Source organism: Haemaphysalis longicornis, unplaced genomic scaffold, assembly GCF_048455015.1.
Source record: "Haemaphysalis longicornis isolate Haplotype H1 unplaced genomic scaffold, Haemaphysalis longicornis Haplotype H1 scaffold_4, whole genome shotgun sequence".
Classification (NCBI taxonomy): domain Eukaryota; kingdom Metazoa; phylum Arthropoda; class Arachnida; order Ixodida; family Ixodidae; genus Haemaphysalis; species Haemaphysalis longicornis.
The window spans coordinates 39,370,412-39,388,493 of record NW_027526361.1 but is presented as its reverse complement, the minus strand read 5'-3'; the positions used below and the strand labels follow the sequence as shown (position 1 = coordinate 39,388,493).

The following is an 18,082-nucleotide window of genomic DNA, read 5'->3' as shown; positions in this document are numbered from 1 at the left end:
GGCTTTAGCTGGTCTTACTGCGGCATTTGACGAGCGGTTGTAATAACTCCGGGAAAAGAAATAATTGCTGGAAAAAGTAGGAAACGATCGTTTAAGAGGACCGTGTCCCTTTGAGTCATGTTATGTTAGTGTTCGGCTGAAATCAGGCGGAGGGAGGGGAAGTGTGGACAGTGTTAATTACAAGAAGAAATTAAACTTACACCGAAAGATGTTACGTAGGGACGCGCCCCTGTAAAGTTTTAGACCACCGCGCTCCGGAAAGAGTATTATGCAAAGTCAGATGCTCCCAAAACTGAGCCCCGCCGTAGTTAGTAGACTGTGCAACTGCTGGCCTTACCTCAGAAGGGCGGCCGAAGAGGTAAATGGAATCCGCCCCTTTCCCCTCCCCCTCGTTTCGAAAATTCCATCTGGCCGCGAACCCAACAGGCTGGATTATTTTATACCGTCCTGTCATCTGTCCCATCCTGTATTTCTGAGTGCGGCCTTGGGCTTCGGCAAGAGCGTAAGAAGTCGGGAGGGAAGTCTCCAGGTAACCATTTTTTGTTTTAAGGGCAGAGCCCTTTAGGGGCTCGGCTTGTCGTCGTAGCTCACTCGTTGGAACCAAGTAGAGCCCTACGGCGTATCGTTGTAGCGGCGTCCCACAGAGGCTTCGAAAACCAAGTGGTCTATATAGTCATAATTGTTCGAAACTCGCGAACCGCTGGCGCTGGTCGTACATTTCCCCGTTGTTTAGCTCAAAGAAAACTGTAGGTACATATGAGTCAAAATAAACGTAATTAACCGGCAGCTCTCGCGTCCAGTTAGTTAGGAACGCTTGTTGGGTGGAGGAAAAGCAAGCCCAAAAAGAACACAACTCCCGCTGAATCAGTTTCAGGCAGGGGGCGCGCGAGCACTGCGAAGGCGGGAAATTTGAATTGCATTGGACAAACTTCCGTTCCATTCATTGAGAGAGGAGGGAGACAGGCCGGCGAAGAGCGTGATTGGTGGTAGCAGTGAGCGGATGACGGCGCTACAACCCGTTAGGGCGAATCACTGCCCTGGACTTCCGACAGCTTTCACATTGAGTGGAACGTATTTAATTTCTTTATTCTGCACTCTTTTAATAGCCCAATAGTGCTGACAGTATAAATAAATGAAGAAATAAGTCCGTAGCTGTTAGGTGGATATAACAGTATATGAATACGTATACTTCAACGTAAATTCCTTATTAAGCGGTGCTTTTCACGTTTATATTTTTCCCTCGAATAACGTCTGAGCGGAACAATATACATGCTGCCAAACTGAAGTCAGTTGTTTGTATTCACACTCCTGTGCGTGTGGTAGCCCTTGAGTCATGCAACCCTGAGTGTTGTACGTACAATGTTTCACATTGTACATTACCAACGGCTATGCAAAGGCACCACAAAAAGCCCGTGAATTTAAGAAATTCGTCATTTATTTTGAGGTAATTAGTTTTGCTACTGCATGAGGCAAAATATCAGGGTTCAAAAGTTAGTTCACGGGTAGGACTCCCCAAAAACCATTTATTGCAAAAACTCGACACTTCATCAATGAACTGCGCGCGACTGTCTAACAACGTGTACAAAAATACAAACACCGGCAACAAACAAAGTGTTGCCGTTTTTTCCTCGTTGTACGCTTAACGTTGCATTGCATCTTGAGTGCGGGTCACGTCCTCCGTCCGTTTCCTGCCTGCTGCATCGATGCGCTTCGATGTCGGTCAAGTGCAGATAGCCCTCCACAGCCGCCACGATGAACACGATGGGAACATGACATGAGAGAACCAGGGGTGATACGCAAGGGTAAAACTGGTGCCAACGGGAGGGGTGGCTTGTAAAATAAAAGCTTCGGCACGAACAACCGAGAGTGGAGGGAGAACTTCTGACCAACAGCTCCGATATTGAGATCTGTGTGAAGTCGTTGGCATCAAGTTTGACAACATGCATGGGGGGGAAACACGAAACCTCGAGAAAAGGGCCCGATGCATGCTATGCGATGACGTGTGACTTAAGAGAGACCTCGAGTGACTCCTCAGAGCCCCTTGAGGCCACCGGGATGGTGCATACGTTTCGCCAGCACAGAAAAATAACGACATCTGGATTGAGCCGTACAGTGACCATTGATAAAACGTACAGAACCGACAACCACAGAAACTTCTCTCCAGATGTGCAGGCTACTTGAGAGACGTTTCAAACCTGCGTGAGCTTCTTCATTTCGGCCCGTTACTTCATTTTTGACAAGCCCCCCAAGAGAAAGCCGGATCGACAATTTTACGAGCTTCCTGTTTAGTTATTGCCTGTTATTTTCTTGCATTGTAACCTTGTCGACTACAATGTAATCTTCTCAACTATTGTTCCACCCAAGACCTCACCCGGGAAGAAAGCTGTATATTTCCTCGTACAAAATTATTGAAATCAATGGAAGTACTATCGAGCGGACTCGCACTTCTGCGGCGTGGTTAACCGCTGTCTGCACGCGTTGGTCTTCGAGGCTCGCCGGTGTCAGGAGGATGGGAGCCGATGAGGCGCTGCGTTGCCCCGTCGCGCTCACCACGAACGCAGTGGCCAGTAGGTGTCGATGGAAGGCGAGTCCGTTCAGCTGCGGTAGACAACGAAAGGGTAAAACATTCGTGTAAGCTAGTTACAGTCGAACTTCGTTATAACGAACTACTATTGGGACAGCAAATAAGTTCGTTATAACAGATATTCGTTATAACAGTATAGGTAAAAATCGACTATAACAAGTCGACAGTCTCATTCCCGCAAAACTACTTGATACAAAAACGCATTTTTGAGGCTTCGAATCCTCTATACACAAGGTAACCCTTACCTTTCTCCTTGTTGCATTTCCAGCTGAATGAACCGTAACATGAGTACGTAAAATTACAACAGAACAGAGTTCACAAAACAAGACTGCGTCCTGATTTATTTGGTGAAGGATGTGATCTTCGTCTGGTGGATACTCACAGCACTGAGCAGGATAAGTTTTCCACAGTGTCCAGAAACAAGAGGGCCTTTATACTTCTGCAGCTTCGGACTACGGGGGAGGGTAGGGGGGGGGGGGGGGGCGGGGTTCCAATTAGCTTCTCAGCCTCCTGGTCAAATATTTCTTCGTTATAGGGGTGTACGGCTCAAGTTTCGCCGCACGGATGCAGCGCCGTTTCCTCCCCTGGGGGGCTTTGCTCACATTTCATCGGCGTACACAGGGCATGCTTTTCCGGACATTCGCTTGTCGCACGCTTCTTGCTGCTTGGCCATGCTAGCGCGCCTCAGACAAAAAGACAGGACACTAGATATTGTTGTGTGTTGGGTGCCACAGCAGCTTCTTAAACACGAAGGGAAAGGAGCCCCTCGTGAAGTTCTATGCGTTTTCCGGCAAGTGGTTCGAGACAGACCGCCGAGAAGCCTGGATTAGGGCTGTGCGGCCGACAAAGTGAGTGACCGTTTCTCTGCCTTTTTAATATGATTCAGTAGCTCAACTGCCCTAAATTACCTTGTTTTCTAATAGCTGTGATGGCTCCCCGTGGCTGCCAAAAAAAAAAAAAAACACACACGAATATGCAGCAGGCACTTCGTAAACAACGCAAAGAGCGAGAGCCAGGCCAACCCAGCCTACCTGCCGACTTTGTTTCGCGATGTTTACAAAAGGCTACGGGTAAGCGGTGAAAGACACGATACGTAAGATGAAACGGAGAATCGACCACATTTCGCACTGACTTATACGCGCCCTCCTTTTACCGCAAGTGGGCAAAGCGGAGTCGATCCGCTGCTCGAAATTTGACCGCGCCACATCCGTCCGAGGAATCTTCACCCGTGGACGCGCTGTCGAACACGTCAAAGAACGACGGCTCGTCAGGCACGCAAGCACGAACGCACCACTAAAAGCCCTGGAGCAGGGCTTGCTGCTCTTGACTAAAGCGGAAGTCGACGCTCGCGGCCGCGGCGGCGGCCGCGAGCGTCGACTTCCCCTATCGTCGAGCGTCGACGGCCGTGCTCGTCGAGCGTCGACGGCCGCGATAGTCGAGAGTCGACGCCGCGGCCGCGAGCGTCGTGGGCGCGGCGGTCGCTTTTATGATGCAGGCGAAAAGCAAAAACACCCGTGTGTTCGAGATTTCGGCGCACGTTAAAGATCCTCAGGTGGTCAAAATTAATCCGGAACCCTGCACTACGGCGCGCCTCGTCGTCTGTGTAGCGTCGGCGCGTTAAACCTCACAATCAATCAATCACGCAACCATGGTGAAAAGGAGAGTCGAGCGAATGCATTCCTAATCAAAATACACGGAACAGGACCACGATGCTCTTTTTCACGTCCCGCTTCGGTTTTTGTCCGATGGTTTTCCCCACTGCTGGGGTCTGCTTGTGCACGTCTCGTCCCTTGCTTCATTCACGCAGGCGCACACAGCCGTGGCATGCTTACAGCGGCCGGTAATTCCCGCCTGGCAAGAGCACGTCCCAGAGGCTACGGACCGTGTATGACGGCAGATCTGCATGCGAAAAGTCAATTTAGTATCCCCATCTTTGGGTACTTTGCCTCTGAGCGCCAAGACATTCGACAAAAGCGAGCGAAACAAGCACCTGCCGCACGGCAACCCGGTACGCGTACGCCACTCTAGGGCGATTTTCCGCGGCGCGCGGCTCGACAAGTATCACTCCGGCGCGCCGCGTGGCCCATCCGTACGCCCCTATATCCGATATCGCGCGGCACTCACGGTTTCAGTTTCGTTACAAAAGAATACGTGTGAAATAAAGCGTGACCAACCAAATTTCTGTATTGATTTCGCTATAGCCGATAATTCGCTATATCGGTGTTCGTTATAATGAGGTTCAACTGTACCACGTAACGTTCGCAATAGGTCATGCGTTCAGGAAACTTCAACCCGGCTGCTCATGCAAGTTAGTGTCCGCATCGGTACCCGCGTGAAAACACACTTAGATATTCGGGGAGCAGTGCTGTAAACATATTTTTTTACGTAAAAAGTTCGCACATCAAAACACTACTAACGCCCCGTGCATTTTTTTTTAACTATGCACTCTAGGCAGTCCCGGGGTTCTGCTTACCCACAACGCAACCAATTACCCAATCACTGTCGCCAACAAAGCGATTACGGCGAATGACAGCAACGATACCATTTGGCTCAAAATGTGACATTTGCTGGGGCATTGCGCAATGCGGAACGTCATGCTTGCATGCTTGCACAGCGCAGACTGAACTTTCGAGTCAAATCGTCTGCTCGACATCGTCATTCGCCGATATTTCATCGTTGCCTGCGCGGATGGGTGACTTCGGTGCGTTGCGAACCGCAGGATTTCCTTAGAGCGTGCAACGCAGACAACAATGTTTGGTAAAATGGCATTGTGAGAACACTTTCGTATGATTTAAGAAGACCCGTGTTAACCTGTAGACTGCTCTTCTCTTACAAATAAAATGAATGCTTTTTTCGATTCCCGGCCGCGGCGGCCGCTTTTCTGATGGAGGGGAAAAGCAAAAACGCCCGTGTGTACGAGATTTCGGCGCACGATAAAGATCCCCAGGTGGTCAAAATTAATCCGGAGCCCTCCACTACAGCGCGCCTCATCGCCTGCGTTGCGTCGCGCGTTAAACCCCACAATCAATCAAATAAAATGAATGCTTGGCACTGATCTTTGAATAAAAAGTAACGCTTGCCAATATTGGCACTATGAGTCTTTGTAAATGTTCTCCTGAAGCCTTATGCTCCAGCTGAATAAAATCGAGGACATTGAAGTATTACTTCACCTGCACCTGCAAACGCACCTGTAAACGTACTGCTGTACATTTTGAAATATCGTATACACGGAATTATTCTATATATACGCGTTTTATTCTGTATATAGTTACTTGATCGCAAACTTGCTGAGCTCGGCAAAAACTAAATTCGCGTTCTTGTTCTGAGCAGCCCAAATTATCATGGGTACTGAGCCACCACGACGGGTACACACGCACATAAACAACCAGACATTCATGATATGCTCGCGGGTGAAATTGAAATTTTAAGCACCATAAACACGGGCTGGGTAGACCTCAGCGACGCCCTGAGGAGGCCACGGGCGTCCCTAAGTTGGACAACCATTGATGAATCCTCCCCGAGAGGCGTGGCCGGGACGCACACGAGCCGGGGTCCAGGATGCGCGAGCCGACACCTGGGTGCTGGAGCCCGGACTGTGAAGAAGCACGGCGCCCGGGCTGTGCCCACGGGATTGCCGGCCAGGCAGGCGAGGGTGCCGTAGTCCAGCTCGCTACGGGGCACGTAACTGCAGGGCACCGTGGACAGTGTGAATGTGCCATCCAGGGGATGCCAGCAAGCTTGTCCGCATAGACCGTATGGAAAGATTGCGGCTTCGCAGCCGTAGTACAATCACCTTTCACCTTGAGTTACAAACAGTCTATACGCGAATGTACGGAACAGTCGTTCTGTCCGCGTCCTATTTTTTTGCAACCGCCCAGTTATGTAAAAATTGGGTCGCGTCAAGCAAGTATATACGCTTTAGAGTGTGATTTCGGCTTCGAAGCCGTAGTGCAATCACCTTTCATTGACGTTTACAATGTTAACATTGCCTGGGAAACAGCTGGACTTCGTGGATACAAGACTGGTTGCTATGCCTACCGCGGCCGACGACCACAGCGCGGACTAAGACGAACTTGATTGAAAACGGTGATCACCGTTTGCCTATGGCGCAGACAATTTCATTCTGAGACTGCTGCGAACTGCGGCTGACCCAGCCATGGCAGTGGGTCTAGGACAGGTGGCGTTGGGCTGTTGGCGAGCAGTTGAATGCAAAAATTCGTTTTTATCTAGCCCAGGTAACTTACTTAAGCCTGCTCAATCTTTCGTGAAGTCACTTGTGGCCGCTCGGTACAGCTGCCCGAAGGCACAATTCGCTTCTTCAGTTATGGCCATCTAGAGCGCGTTGAGCTACGAACAGTCCTCGCGAATGTACGGAACAGTCGTTCTATCCATGTCCTATTTTTTGCAACCACCCAGTTAAGTAAAAATAGGGTCACGTCAAGCAAGTATATACGCTTCTGAGTGTGAGCGGTGAACCTTTTGATGTCGAGACTGGCGAGGCCGGGGACGTGGGAGCTTCAGAATAGATTGCAACGCGTCCTCTCTGGGCGACGCTCTGAAGGTGTTTGCCACAACCGCGGGTGCTGTTCCTTGAAGCCCTGGCTTCCTCTTTCGTATGCCTTTTCTTTGTGTTTATTTCTGAGGCACACATTATGGAACGCGTTGCAGCCAATGGCAGTTAATTGTCTTTCAGGGGAGGGACGGGAGTCGAATGGGCAATGCCACTTATTCTGCCTATATCGCCGAATAACTACTACGAGGATAATTCTTTTTCTGCCGAAACTCATGTACCAAGCTTACGCAGCTTTGGCGGCGTCTACTCTCCCCTCCAGGATTAGCCACATCGCAAGAAAATCAGAAAAATAATAGGAAGGTTATTTAAAGCATGCCTACTGAATTAAAAAAAATAGTTTTTTGATGTTGAATTTATTTTTTTGTTTACATTTCTCTCTTCCTGTCGGGGTCTCCCTTTCTTTTTTTCTGGGACCGGCACCCCCTGAAATCAAATTCTTGGTACGCCACTAGATGGTTGTGCTGAACCGCCAAAGTATGTGTAGATTCTGTGCGTATATTATAACTCAGACACCCGCCGCGGTGGCTCAGTGGCTAAGGCGTTGCGCTGCTGAGCAAGAGGTCGCGGGTTCGTTTCCCGGCCGCGGCGGTCGCTTTTCTGATGGAGGCGAAAAGCAAAAACGCCCGTGTGTACGAGATTTCGGCGCACGTTAAAGATCCCCAGGTGGTCAGAATTAATCCGGAGCCCTCCACTACGGCGCGCCTCATCGCCTGCGTTGCGTCGGCGCGTTAAACCCTACAATCAATCAATCAACTATAACTCAGACAGAATAACGCTACGTAATTGAAAACGCGACATGACGTGACTACAGCCTTTTTTTCAGGTCTGACCAAATATCGCAATACTAAATGATGGCATGGCCTTTCCCATGTTGCATAAAAAGTGGTGCAGCTCCGTTTTTTTTTTTCTTGCTATTTTTTTGCGAACGCCAACGGACCAAGCTCAAGCTTAAACAGTTCTGCTGCTAGAGCATCTGTCGGCGGCTGGTGCATACCGGACGAGGCTTTCTAGGCCCCCGGCTGCGCGGCTGTGGTCCAGAAGCGTGAGCGGCTGCTCGTGCGGCCCGCTGCTGAAGGTCCAGCTGAAGAGCGTGGGCGCAGCCGGTTCAGCTTCCACGCGACAGCGCACCAGCAGCGCCTGGTGCAGCGCTGCCTGGTACTCGCGCCGCTGGTTGGGCACACACCGAGGCGCATCTGCAATCCACGATGCCCACCGTTTGGGCAACAGTGGTAGCCACGTACTCAGCCCTTTCTGACGTTTCGACAGAAATTACTCTGCTTTTGGAACGCATCTACAACGCCGTTACTGCTGAGATTTTGTATGTAGCTTGAAAGGTAAAATGTGCAAAAAACTGTTATCGTTTTTTTTTTTTTTGTGCAAAGGACGCCATTTTATACAAGAATGAAGTTGAGCATGTTTTCGGGGAGTAACGCTTAGAAATACAAAGGATGTATGTGGTCTCCATGATCACTTTAACAGCGGCAATGTTTAAGTCGAGATATGTAAATTTCGCTCCTGCTTGAGACCATCTAGAAAACGAGAGCTTCTTGCGGTGTTGACAAATGATGAAAGTCAGTCAGAGCGAACTCACAGCGGACAAGGAGGATGACGTGAGCGCTGAGCGCCTTCCCCCTGGCGTTGTGGGCAAGACAGGCGTAGCGGCCTTGCTGCCACCTCTGGACGTTCAGTAACGTGAGAATGTGCAGGGAGCCGTTGCTCTCCAAACGGTGCTGCCCGCCGCTGCCCGCACCTCGACCGGATAGCGTCGAGACGGGCCGTCCCTCCCAGAGCCATCGAGGCGGCTCGGAGGGTTCAGGGTGTGCGCGGACGCTGCATTCGAACCGGGCGTCACCGCCTTCGTTGACGGCAGAGCCACCGGCCAACTGAAGCCGCACGGATGGGGCGAACTCCACCTGCGACGGCCGAGGCGAAAGGTCTGAAGGCTGTGCCGCTTTTTCGCTGCTGTCGGCTTCCGCTTGCGAAGTTGTCAGCTGGGAAGTGTTCCAGCTAGACAATGGCAGCATTGCCGTACTTGTTCGTGACAAAACGCCTGTATCTTCTACCTTTTGAACATTCGCATGCACTTGACAGTAGCTGATGACTGATGTAGAGCTTCAGGTCGTGGCCCACGCATTTCGTTATCACAACGATTACTCTCCACGGGGCTCCTGCGCGCCTTCACCACTTGTTCTTCTAATCATTGACTGTGAAGAAGCCTGCAGGCAATTCTCATCCTACACCACCAATAACCTACTCAATCAACATAGCCTGCATAAATTCAACAATATTAGGATACCACGGTATGCTGGGATGTGGTAGTCAGCAGGCAAACACCTCGCCTGCGCGATACGACCCAGGGCACCAAATATTCCTTGTGCGGTGGCGCCCCTTTCTCCTATAGACGCGGACTGACATAACTGCGGCTGAATCGCCTGAAATACCCCCCCCCCCCCCCCCAACCGTGCTATTAGCAGAGAATGAGCCTTTATGCTCCGCTAGACTCTTACTGTGCCTGACAGAGTTCCCGCCTCACGCTCGGTCTTGCCTCGCTGACCCAGGTGGTTGCCTTGCGAGAACAACGAGGTTTCGTGGCTTATATTCGGAACGCACTGGAACTATCGGTGACAGCCGCGATAGCGTCCTGGAATAAGAAAGCTCCATTCTTCGGGCCAATAAATTTCTCAATGCATTCACCGAAATACTTGCTCACAGAAAAAGTGTTCGCGCAGGCTGTGTAAAAACTCCCTCGCAGAAAGAAAATCGCTGCAGTTTGTGCGGAATAAAGCTGTTGATCTGCGAAAGGTATGCTGCCGAGTATCGGATCCCGGAAAGGAGTTCTCTTTCTTGCAGTCTTTTTTATGCCTTCTTGCGCTTTCGACGTCAGTTTTTAGTCTTTTCTTGTCTTTATTTTTTGTTCAGCTTAGGCTTTCTTTCTTGTGTGCGTATATACATCGAGTGTCTAAATGACGGGCTTTGATTTCTGCTCTGTGTCCTTCTGTGGTTTAGGTGCTGCTTCTTTTACCGCATGAAGAGTTGCACCATCTTACATTCGTATTGCATCCCATGGGCTGAAGCCAGTTCCCGCGTCTTCAATTTGGTCTCCGACTTAGCACGTTCTTGAAGGATGAGGAAGACGAGTGACTCCACGTATGTGCCGCGAGAAGTAGATGCGGTACTTATCCCCAATCGCCAGAACTTGCAATGAGGTCAGGGTGCCGACAATGGTGACCGGTGAGGGAAGTAACTCGCGTACACGCACATACGCAATTACATGCGTGTATGCATGCATGCAAACATACATACATACATACATACATACATACATACATACATACATACATACATACATACATACATACATACATACATACACATACGCTCGTGTGCGTGCGTGCGTGCGTGCTTGCTTGCTCGTTAGCTGTAGACACCGTAATAAGAAACTCCCTTCTTTGTTAGCGAATAACGTCAAGAAAGTCACTACTACTTCTTTTGTATCGGTGTCGCCGGTGTAACGGAGTGATTCAGGCTCACCTCTAGCTTCAGCGCGTCCTCGATTTCACTGCCGGGCACGCGGTCGTTGGCGGCCCGGCAGCGCAGCCGGCGTCCGTGGTCGTCTCCGCCGGGCGTGAAGGCGAGCACGCTGGTGGTGCGGCCGCTCGACTCGTCCACGGTGGCCAGGCTGCGCGTCATGCGCCGGCTGCCCTTCCACCAGGTGAGGTTCGCGGGCGGCCGGGAGCCCCACGAGTCGCACCGGAACTGCGCCGGCTGCTCGGCCACCAGGGCCCTGGCCGGGGCCGCCACGGATACGCCCAGGGGACGCACTGTGGAGTGGGTGGAGCAGCGTCCGCCGACGGAGTTTTTAATACAAGCCACAAAAAAAAAAGGCAATCCCTTTACAAATTCTAACATCAAGTGAGCCCTTCATCGTCTAAAGCAACTAAAATTGGCTGAAAATTGAAGGAATTGATAAGAGTAAGGTAGCTGCGCTCAGGAGAACTAAGGACAGCGGGATAAGTTTGGTGTGGAGCAGCACTAGAGTGCTTTTGATGCTGTACGTTCCGGGGAAAATTTTAGGCTCAGGAAGATTTTATGAAACGAACTTTGAAGTGAACACAAGAGGGGGGGGGGCGGACACACAAGTAACTTAATCAGGGTAAAAAGGCATCGCTGCACGAACAAAAATGAAAAACATTAAAGCAGTTCCACTCAACGTGATAGGTGATGGCGGAAGGGAGGAGCAGTGATTCGCCAGTGTTTCCCTTTTGTTATTCCTGTGAGTACCTTGTCTTTGTGTTGTTTTTTGCAACGTCGCCTGTATAACATTGTCTGCAACAGGCGGCGTTGCTCGTACTCTCCCGCCAAAAGAGGCTGTGGCGCCCTCTCTTGCCTAATTTCAGTATCAGCCTGGCCTTGATACCAAAATTAATCAAGAGAGAGCACCGCAGCCCCTGAAAAGGCCTATAAAAAGACACTTGAGTGTGTCTTCATTAGTTTAGGGTAATTCATGCGGTAAGGCATCATGTTTCGCTTATTTTAAAATATTGTGCACTTATTTCCGGCCTAGCAAAAGCAGCGTCCGTGGCAGCGGCGCAAAGCAAAGATCACCCCCAACACTTTGCACATAAGTAACGTGTGCCTCTGTAGCGCAATTGGATAGATATTAGCTTCGTAACGAGGGACCCATGTTTGATCCCGGCCAGGGGTAGCGGTTTTCTCTTCGAAGCCTATATTTGGGGGAGTGACGCCGTGACCGAGGACAAGCTGCGACGGCAATGCAGGCACCTAAAGCGCTCCGAACTTAAATAAACAAACTCAGAAGGTTGGGATAGAGCTCACTTCACTTAAGTCGCAAGCATGGTTAGCTACAATTTCCCAAATTAAGGAAACTTGAAGCGGCTTGCTAGGAATCCCGGTGCACTATGTGCAAAGTCGATGCTAAGAGAGACAGAGAGTACGAGATAAAGAGAGAGAAACGTATATTTGAGCTTTCTGAGGTGGGAGTGGTTCCCTAGTCCGGGAATCCATGAGGTGAGCAGAAAGCCGATGCTAATGCTACTGTGCCGTCCTAGGTGCCCGGGCGCTTGAAAACACCTTACGCATGCGCGTACTCACCCAAGTGACTCGTTCAGGTACCATTCTGCGCGCCAAATAATGTGGCCGTGACTTTCTTCCCCAAAGACCGAACACATTACGGAAAGGCAAGCATAGCACGTCGTGTCACTCTGTGGTGAGGGCACAGGGCGTGGATACGCGTTGCTTACGAGTATGAGGGTAGGAAACAAGTGCGGTTTTTCATAGAAATCCTGATTCCGAAAGTGAAAGTGATACTACAAATAGGTTCCCACTTCCAGTTCCCTTCTTGTGTACTTCCTAATGTTTTGGGATGACCTCACTAAACTAATACCAAATTTTAATCACGGGTTGATCTAAAAGACATTTACCTAGTTTTAAAAATGTGCTCTTTTAGAGTTTTCGGAGACTTCATATACACGAGTAGGACTTGCCCCTTACCCCCTTCAGAGCCCCATCTAAAATTTCTTTGACAACATGTTCTTGATCCTGCCAAACACGTTTAATTGAAGCCGAAAAGGGAGCGATACGATACTAAGGGTTCTGCACTGAATGTTAAGTTTCTGTGCTTGCATGCGTGATACCGACGTGCGTCATTGGCGAGGCACCAACAGTGCGGATAACCAAATGAAGAGCAATGTCGAGAAAGCGAAGAAGTGCAAAATATGACAAGACACGCTAATTTCTCCCAGTACAATGTATCATTTTTCGCCGCTCGATAGTAAACCTGCGCGACTTGCTCCTGCGAGAAATTCATTTTTCGCCTCACGGTTCATGTCGAGTGCGACGCTGGCTTCCTCCTCTTGGTCCCCGCTCCTCGCCTTGCACCGTATCCGCGCCATGAGGTGACTCCGCTCGAGGGCTTCTATCCGCAGGGCGCTCCTCGAGACCGCTTCGTCCGCCGTGCCGGACGAGTTGTTGTCGCGAAGGAGCCTCGTCTCCTGCCACCACGACAGCTCCGGTGGGGGCCGCCCTTTGTGCGAGAGCAGCACAGAGGCACTGGTGTTTGCTCGAAAACTAATCACGTGTGATGTACACTTAAAGCAGGGGTTGGCAAGCTGCGGCCCGCGGAGGAGTAAGATGCGGCCCCCGGAACGAAGTCAGAACCCTTCCCCCTGTCACTTTCTATCTGAAGGCCGACATGGCAGTTATGACCTCAAATTGGTTTGAATAGAGACAAAGAAATATCACTAAGTCGGCAGTGTGCCCCATCTTCACACTTAGATATATGTATATCGTCAATTATTGTGAGATATTGCGGTCAATTCGGTGATTTTTTTCCTTTGTTCCTTCCGCTCTTTTTGTCGTATTGTGATATTCAAGTGCTCGTCCTGCCGGAACCACAACCGTGGTCTGCAGTATGTATAAAATAAATAAAATAAATAAATACCCCACCAATAGCCCGCACACACTGCACAGTCCTAAACGATTTCTGTCTCTGCCTCGTAATTTAGTCCCGTGCAATGAAAACGCGTGATTAAACCGTGTGGACAGAAAATCATCCCGTCTTTTAGCGTCCAGTTCTTTCAGTTTTTTTCAATTGTATCGTTTAAGTCAAGCCATAAGGCAGTGCAGAACATAGAAGTATTTATTTATTTATATATTTATTTATTTATTTATTTATTTATTTGCTTATTTATTTATTTATTTATTTATTTATTTATTTATTTGCTCATTTATTTATTTATTTATTTATTTATTTATTTATTTATTTATTTATTTATTTATTCTACGCGGAAAAAGCTGTCTATCTTACCCTCCTACTGCAACAAAAAGTAACTCCGGGCTTCGAGCTCTTAAAGCCGAGGGACACCCGTCACTCGCTCAATGTACACATAGTAGCTCTATGTCGAAACGCCGGGAGCAGACGTGGGGGTTGGGGGGCGCCTGTCTACGCTACACACCCCTCCGTTCCGTCTCCGATACCGTGGGCAGTGCAGACGATCGCCAGCGAGTCACCCTCGTTGAAAGGTCCCACCGTGCCTCGCATCTCCACTCCATGCTCGTCTCCAATGGTCACGTTGTGCGGCTCCTCTGCGAAGGAAGCGAAAGGGCGGAACGTGGGACCCGATAGATCTACTGTCCTCGCTTCCTTGAAAGCTCCCAGCTCCCTTCGCCCCCTGCCTGGCATCTTTATTCTTTTTCTTTCTTTCTTCCTCCCCCTTTCTTTCTTGGTCGGGTAACGAGAAAGTCGAGCGCACCAAATCAGAGGCTTTTTATTTAGACGGATGCACAGAGGTCGGTGCATTTTGGCTCGCCCGAACGCTTATTTCATTACGGCCGCGAGAAAGCAAAAGGGGTTTTCCCTGCTCTACGCTTTTCGCATTTGAAGAACCTTTGGTCTTTCGCAAATCTCTGCGTTTCGTATTCTAGGTTAGACTTGCTCTGATAAAACAAAAAATACCGATCGGAATTTCGTTTATTGTACCCGTCCAAATGCTTTTTGCCGCTCTTTTTATGTGGCACCCACCAGCCTTCGATGTCGTCGAATCGTCAGCTTCCGAATTCAATTCTCGTGTCTCAGACTGGGAAACGAGATAAAGAAAATAGATCAACAGGATCGGAGGACATGAAAAGAACAAGTTCGGAAGTTGGGAGGGTTTTCTTTGTTTTGTTCAAGCAGCGTTCGATCGTCCGAAAAGAGCAAAGTAAATCAACTTTGGGCAGGCAAGTCTGACGTTGCCGTCGAGTGACTGATTTCTTTGCTATGCGTACGTACGCACCCTCTCCACCTAGCTCCCTAAGACTACTCCACACCCACTCTCCGCCTCCTACCGCTCCTACTTTCCCTTTCAAAAATCCACTACTTCGGCCTGCCCTCCCTTTATGGCACCCGAATTCAAGGACCAGGCTTGTCAGGCTTTAGACAATCTTGGCCGTCTGCCTCTTCGACGGAAACGCGAAGTATGCAGTCAAATCTGCATGAGGTGGGGTGAAAAAGCAAACACGGGGCGTCGACGGATGCCCCATTCTCAACTAGAGACAAGGGTTGCATGCGTCCATCGATCTGGCAGCGCAACATCGCAACGACGGTGGCGGTGCCGACAAGGCCTGGAGCACCGCGAGCAGAGACAAAAGCCGGCGAAAGACAAACAAGGAACGAATGGCGGTACAAGAAAGATTCGCTCAGAATGAGGGGGGCCGCATTATTTCCACCATCGTGTCAAAGCGAAAGTGTCGCGCTGCTGTCTCTGTAACACTCCCTCGACCCTTTTTCCCCGCCGCTATGCTGCCGATGGTATCTTCTCTCGGCGACAGCAATCTGACACCTCGCGTTCCCTGCACACTGCATGCCGCTGTTCTCTTTTGCTCTTCCTTGGTCGAAGCACAACTGTGACATACCGTGGAAGCCTGGCTTTGAGGTCTTTGTTTTAGGTCATCGCGTTCCAGCGTGAAGACTTCGCTGTTTCGACGTATGAATAATGACCGGCAATTGCAGCTCGTTTCTTGCGGGGAATAACTTAAAACGAAAAAAAAAAAATACTTTGCCTCCTGTGTCTGCGCGTATAACCAGCTAGAGTAAATACAACGAAAAGATTTGTCGCGTATTTGCATCCCTAGCTGCAAACGCAGTAAGCACGCTTATTACTCAATCGCTTTTTTCAAAATATCTCTTTATTGGAAGGGCTGTACGGTCCCCCCTGCAATGCAATGAGATCAGAATGTACCCGCTTTTAACGAAGTATCGCTTATAACGAAGTCAGCTTCCTATCTCGCGGATTTGGTAACCACGAAGTTTTACTGTAGTAATTCATTGAGGCTAGAAGTTCGCCAAACTATGAACTTCGTAGAAGCGTCTTTCGACCGTACCCCTGACGACGAGCGTGAGCGTCGAGGTCCTGGTCCGTCCCCTTCGGAAGTCCACGCGGCAGCGGTACCGGCCCTGGTCGTCCGCCGCCAGGTCCTCTAGGCGGAGCGTACGCGACACGCTGCTGAAGTATGAGCGGCCCGCCCACACGTCGGACATGCTGTGCTGCGCGCCGGCCATGCCGCTGCCGCCCGTGCGGCGCCCGTCCACGCTGTACAGCGGCGTCGCCGGCCGGGACTCGTGGAACCAGAGCAGCAGCGAGGGCTCGTCGCCGTCGTTTCCCGAGAGCCCGGGATCGGCCGCGCCGCACTCGAGCTCCACACGACCGCCCAGGCGGCCCACCACGAGCGCGTCCTGGGACCGCCACTCGGTCGCCGCCGCTGGAACGGAGTTGAATGCGGTCGGATGAGAGGGCGCTTATATCGTAATCATCATAATCATCATCATCATCATCATCATCAACAACAACAACAACAACAACAACAGGTCCACCGCAGGACGAAGGCCTCTCCCATTGACCTCCGACCGCGCCTGTGCTGCTTTACTCGAGTTATATGCATGCGTGTAATGCTGGTGGTTTGCGAGTGAGGCTCGTGGCGTGTTTATTGTTATTAAAGGAAGAAGGGTTTTATCAAACCAGAACGTAATTCTTAGCTCACTCCTTCCCATCCTAAATGGCCACCAGCCCACCTTTAAAATACGTGACTAGAGCGATGCGAAGATGAACTTTTACGTAACGCAGGAGCATGGTGAAGGCACATCTGCAAGCAGGTGCGATGCAAGAGCGAAGGAAAATAGGCTAGTAGCAGTTCTGCGACATGGTAGATGACAAGGAAGTTGTAGAAATTTCATACTTAGAATTTTCATGTCATCTACCTGCAAGCTTAGTAGCTGAAACGTAAACTGGGATGTACGTAGAAATTTGATAGCTTTGTATCCTCCGTTTGGGTAGTTAAGCGTATACCTAAGAAACATCAGCCAGTGGCGACTAATGCTGCTGTTTTTCTTATATATCGCTCCCAGGAACCAGAGCAAGGACCAGGGATTACATTTGTTGCAGTATCGTCCTGCCCTATCCTTTGTTGCGCAGTTTGCCTTATTTTTGCATTTAGTTTAGAGGAGGTAAGCAGAACGTTCCCATTTTTAAGGTTGATAAAATTCTCGTATGGCGGGTTTTTTTTCTGACAGAACTTATTCTAGAGGAATGTGCATCTTCTAACGGATGCAGTCAACTCGTATTTTGTACGCATATGTTAGTAAGACTCCATTACTCTAGATAGCAATTAGTAGTCAACGTAAATGTGTTATATGATTCTAAAAGCGAGGTTTTCATAAGGTGTCACCTGAGTGGTCATTTATTTATAGCTGAAGTGTTGGTCGCATGTCTTAACATTTTTTATGAAAAAGTAGGGAAACAGAGCCACGACATTAGTGCAAGCGTTTCAGCTGAGTGTCAATGCCTTGGTGTAGGCGCAGCTCATTTTAACTGCTCGTTTAGCTTGAACACAGGAACGATGTTGGAGTGTTACGCTACAAGAAAAAGCGGAAAATCAACATCGCTTCTTCTGTTGTCGCTGCGTGGTTCACAAATATTCCCTGACACGTGTGGCAGCGCCCCAATGCCTCTCGCCTTTGTCAAGTAAAGACCGCCAGAAAGCGAAAACCAAGTACACCGAGAGGAGAGCGGACAGACTGAAACTGGAAGAAAAAGCGATGTGGTCAGCCTTCGATTTCTTCTTGGGACAAGGAGAACAGAGAGCGCCAATTGCTGCGTCTGCAAGAACAGCGCGATGTCGACAAGAAACCTAAAAAGGAAGCCATCGATCTTGTCCTTTCGTTGCGAACAGCACGCGTCTCCACTCCGTTTGTGTTTCTTTCGAGGCTGCATTTAAGAGGCCCCCCTTTCAATGGCCACGGAATGCTGTGTTCCCGGAGTGGCCCATTCACTCGTTTGCCTGTGGGAAAAAGACCCTCGTTCGGCTCGATTCAGGACCTCGGTCAGCGTGCTCCTCCGAAGAGCTTCGCTTTCATTTTTTTTTTTTTTTGC

General features: G+C 49.8%; 1 protein-coding gene across 1 annotated transcript in view; it reads right to left on the bottom strand.

The window, feature by feature from the left end:
• Positions 1-1,678: 1,678 nt before the first annotated feature.
• LOC144179722 (nephrin-like) overlaps positions 1,679-18,082 on the bottom strand; it is a 30,541-nt gene continuing 14,137 nt past the window's right edge. Inside the window, exons 2-9 of the mRNA XM_077708165.1 lie at positions 16,038-16,415; positions 14,154-14,261; positions 12,997-13,200; positions 10,689-10,978; positions 8,749-9,070; positions 8,152-8,350; positions 6,017-6,269; positions 1,679-2,598 (exon numbers count right to left, since the gene is read on the bottom strand). Coding sequence (XP_077564291.1) covers positions 2,368-2,598; positions 6,017-6,269; positions 8,152-8,350; positions 8,749-9,070; positions 10,689-10,978; positions 12,997-13,200; positions 14,154-14,261; positions 16,038-16,415 — 1,985 coding nt within the window. The 3' untranslated portion in view covers positions 1,679-2,367. The remainder of the gene's footprint in view (positions 2,599-6,016; positions 6,270-8,151; positions 8,351-8,748; positions 9,071-10,688; positions 10,979-12,996; positions 13,201-14,153; positions 14,262-16,037; positions 16,416-18,082) is intronic.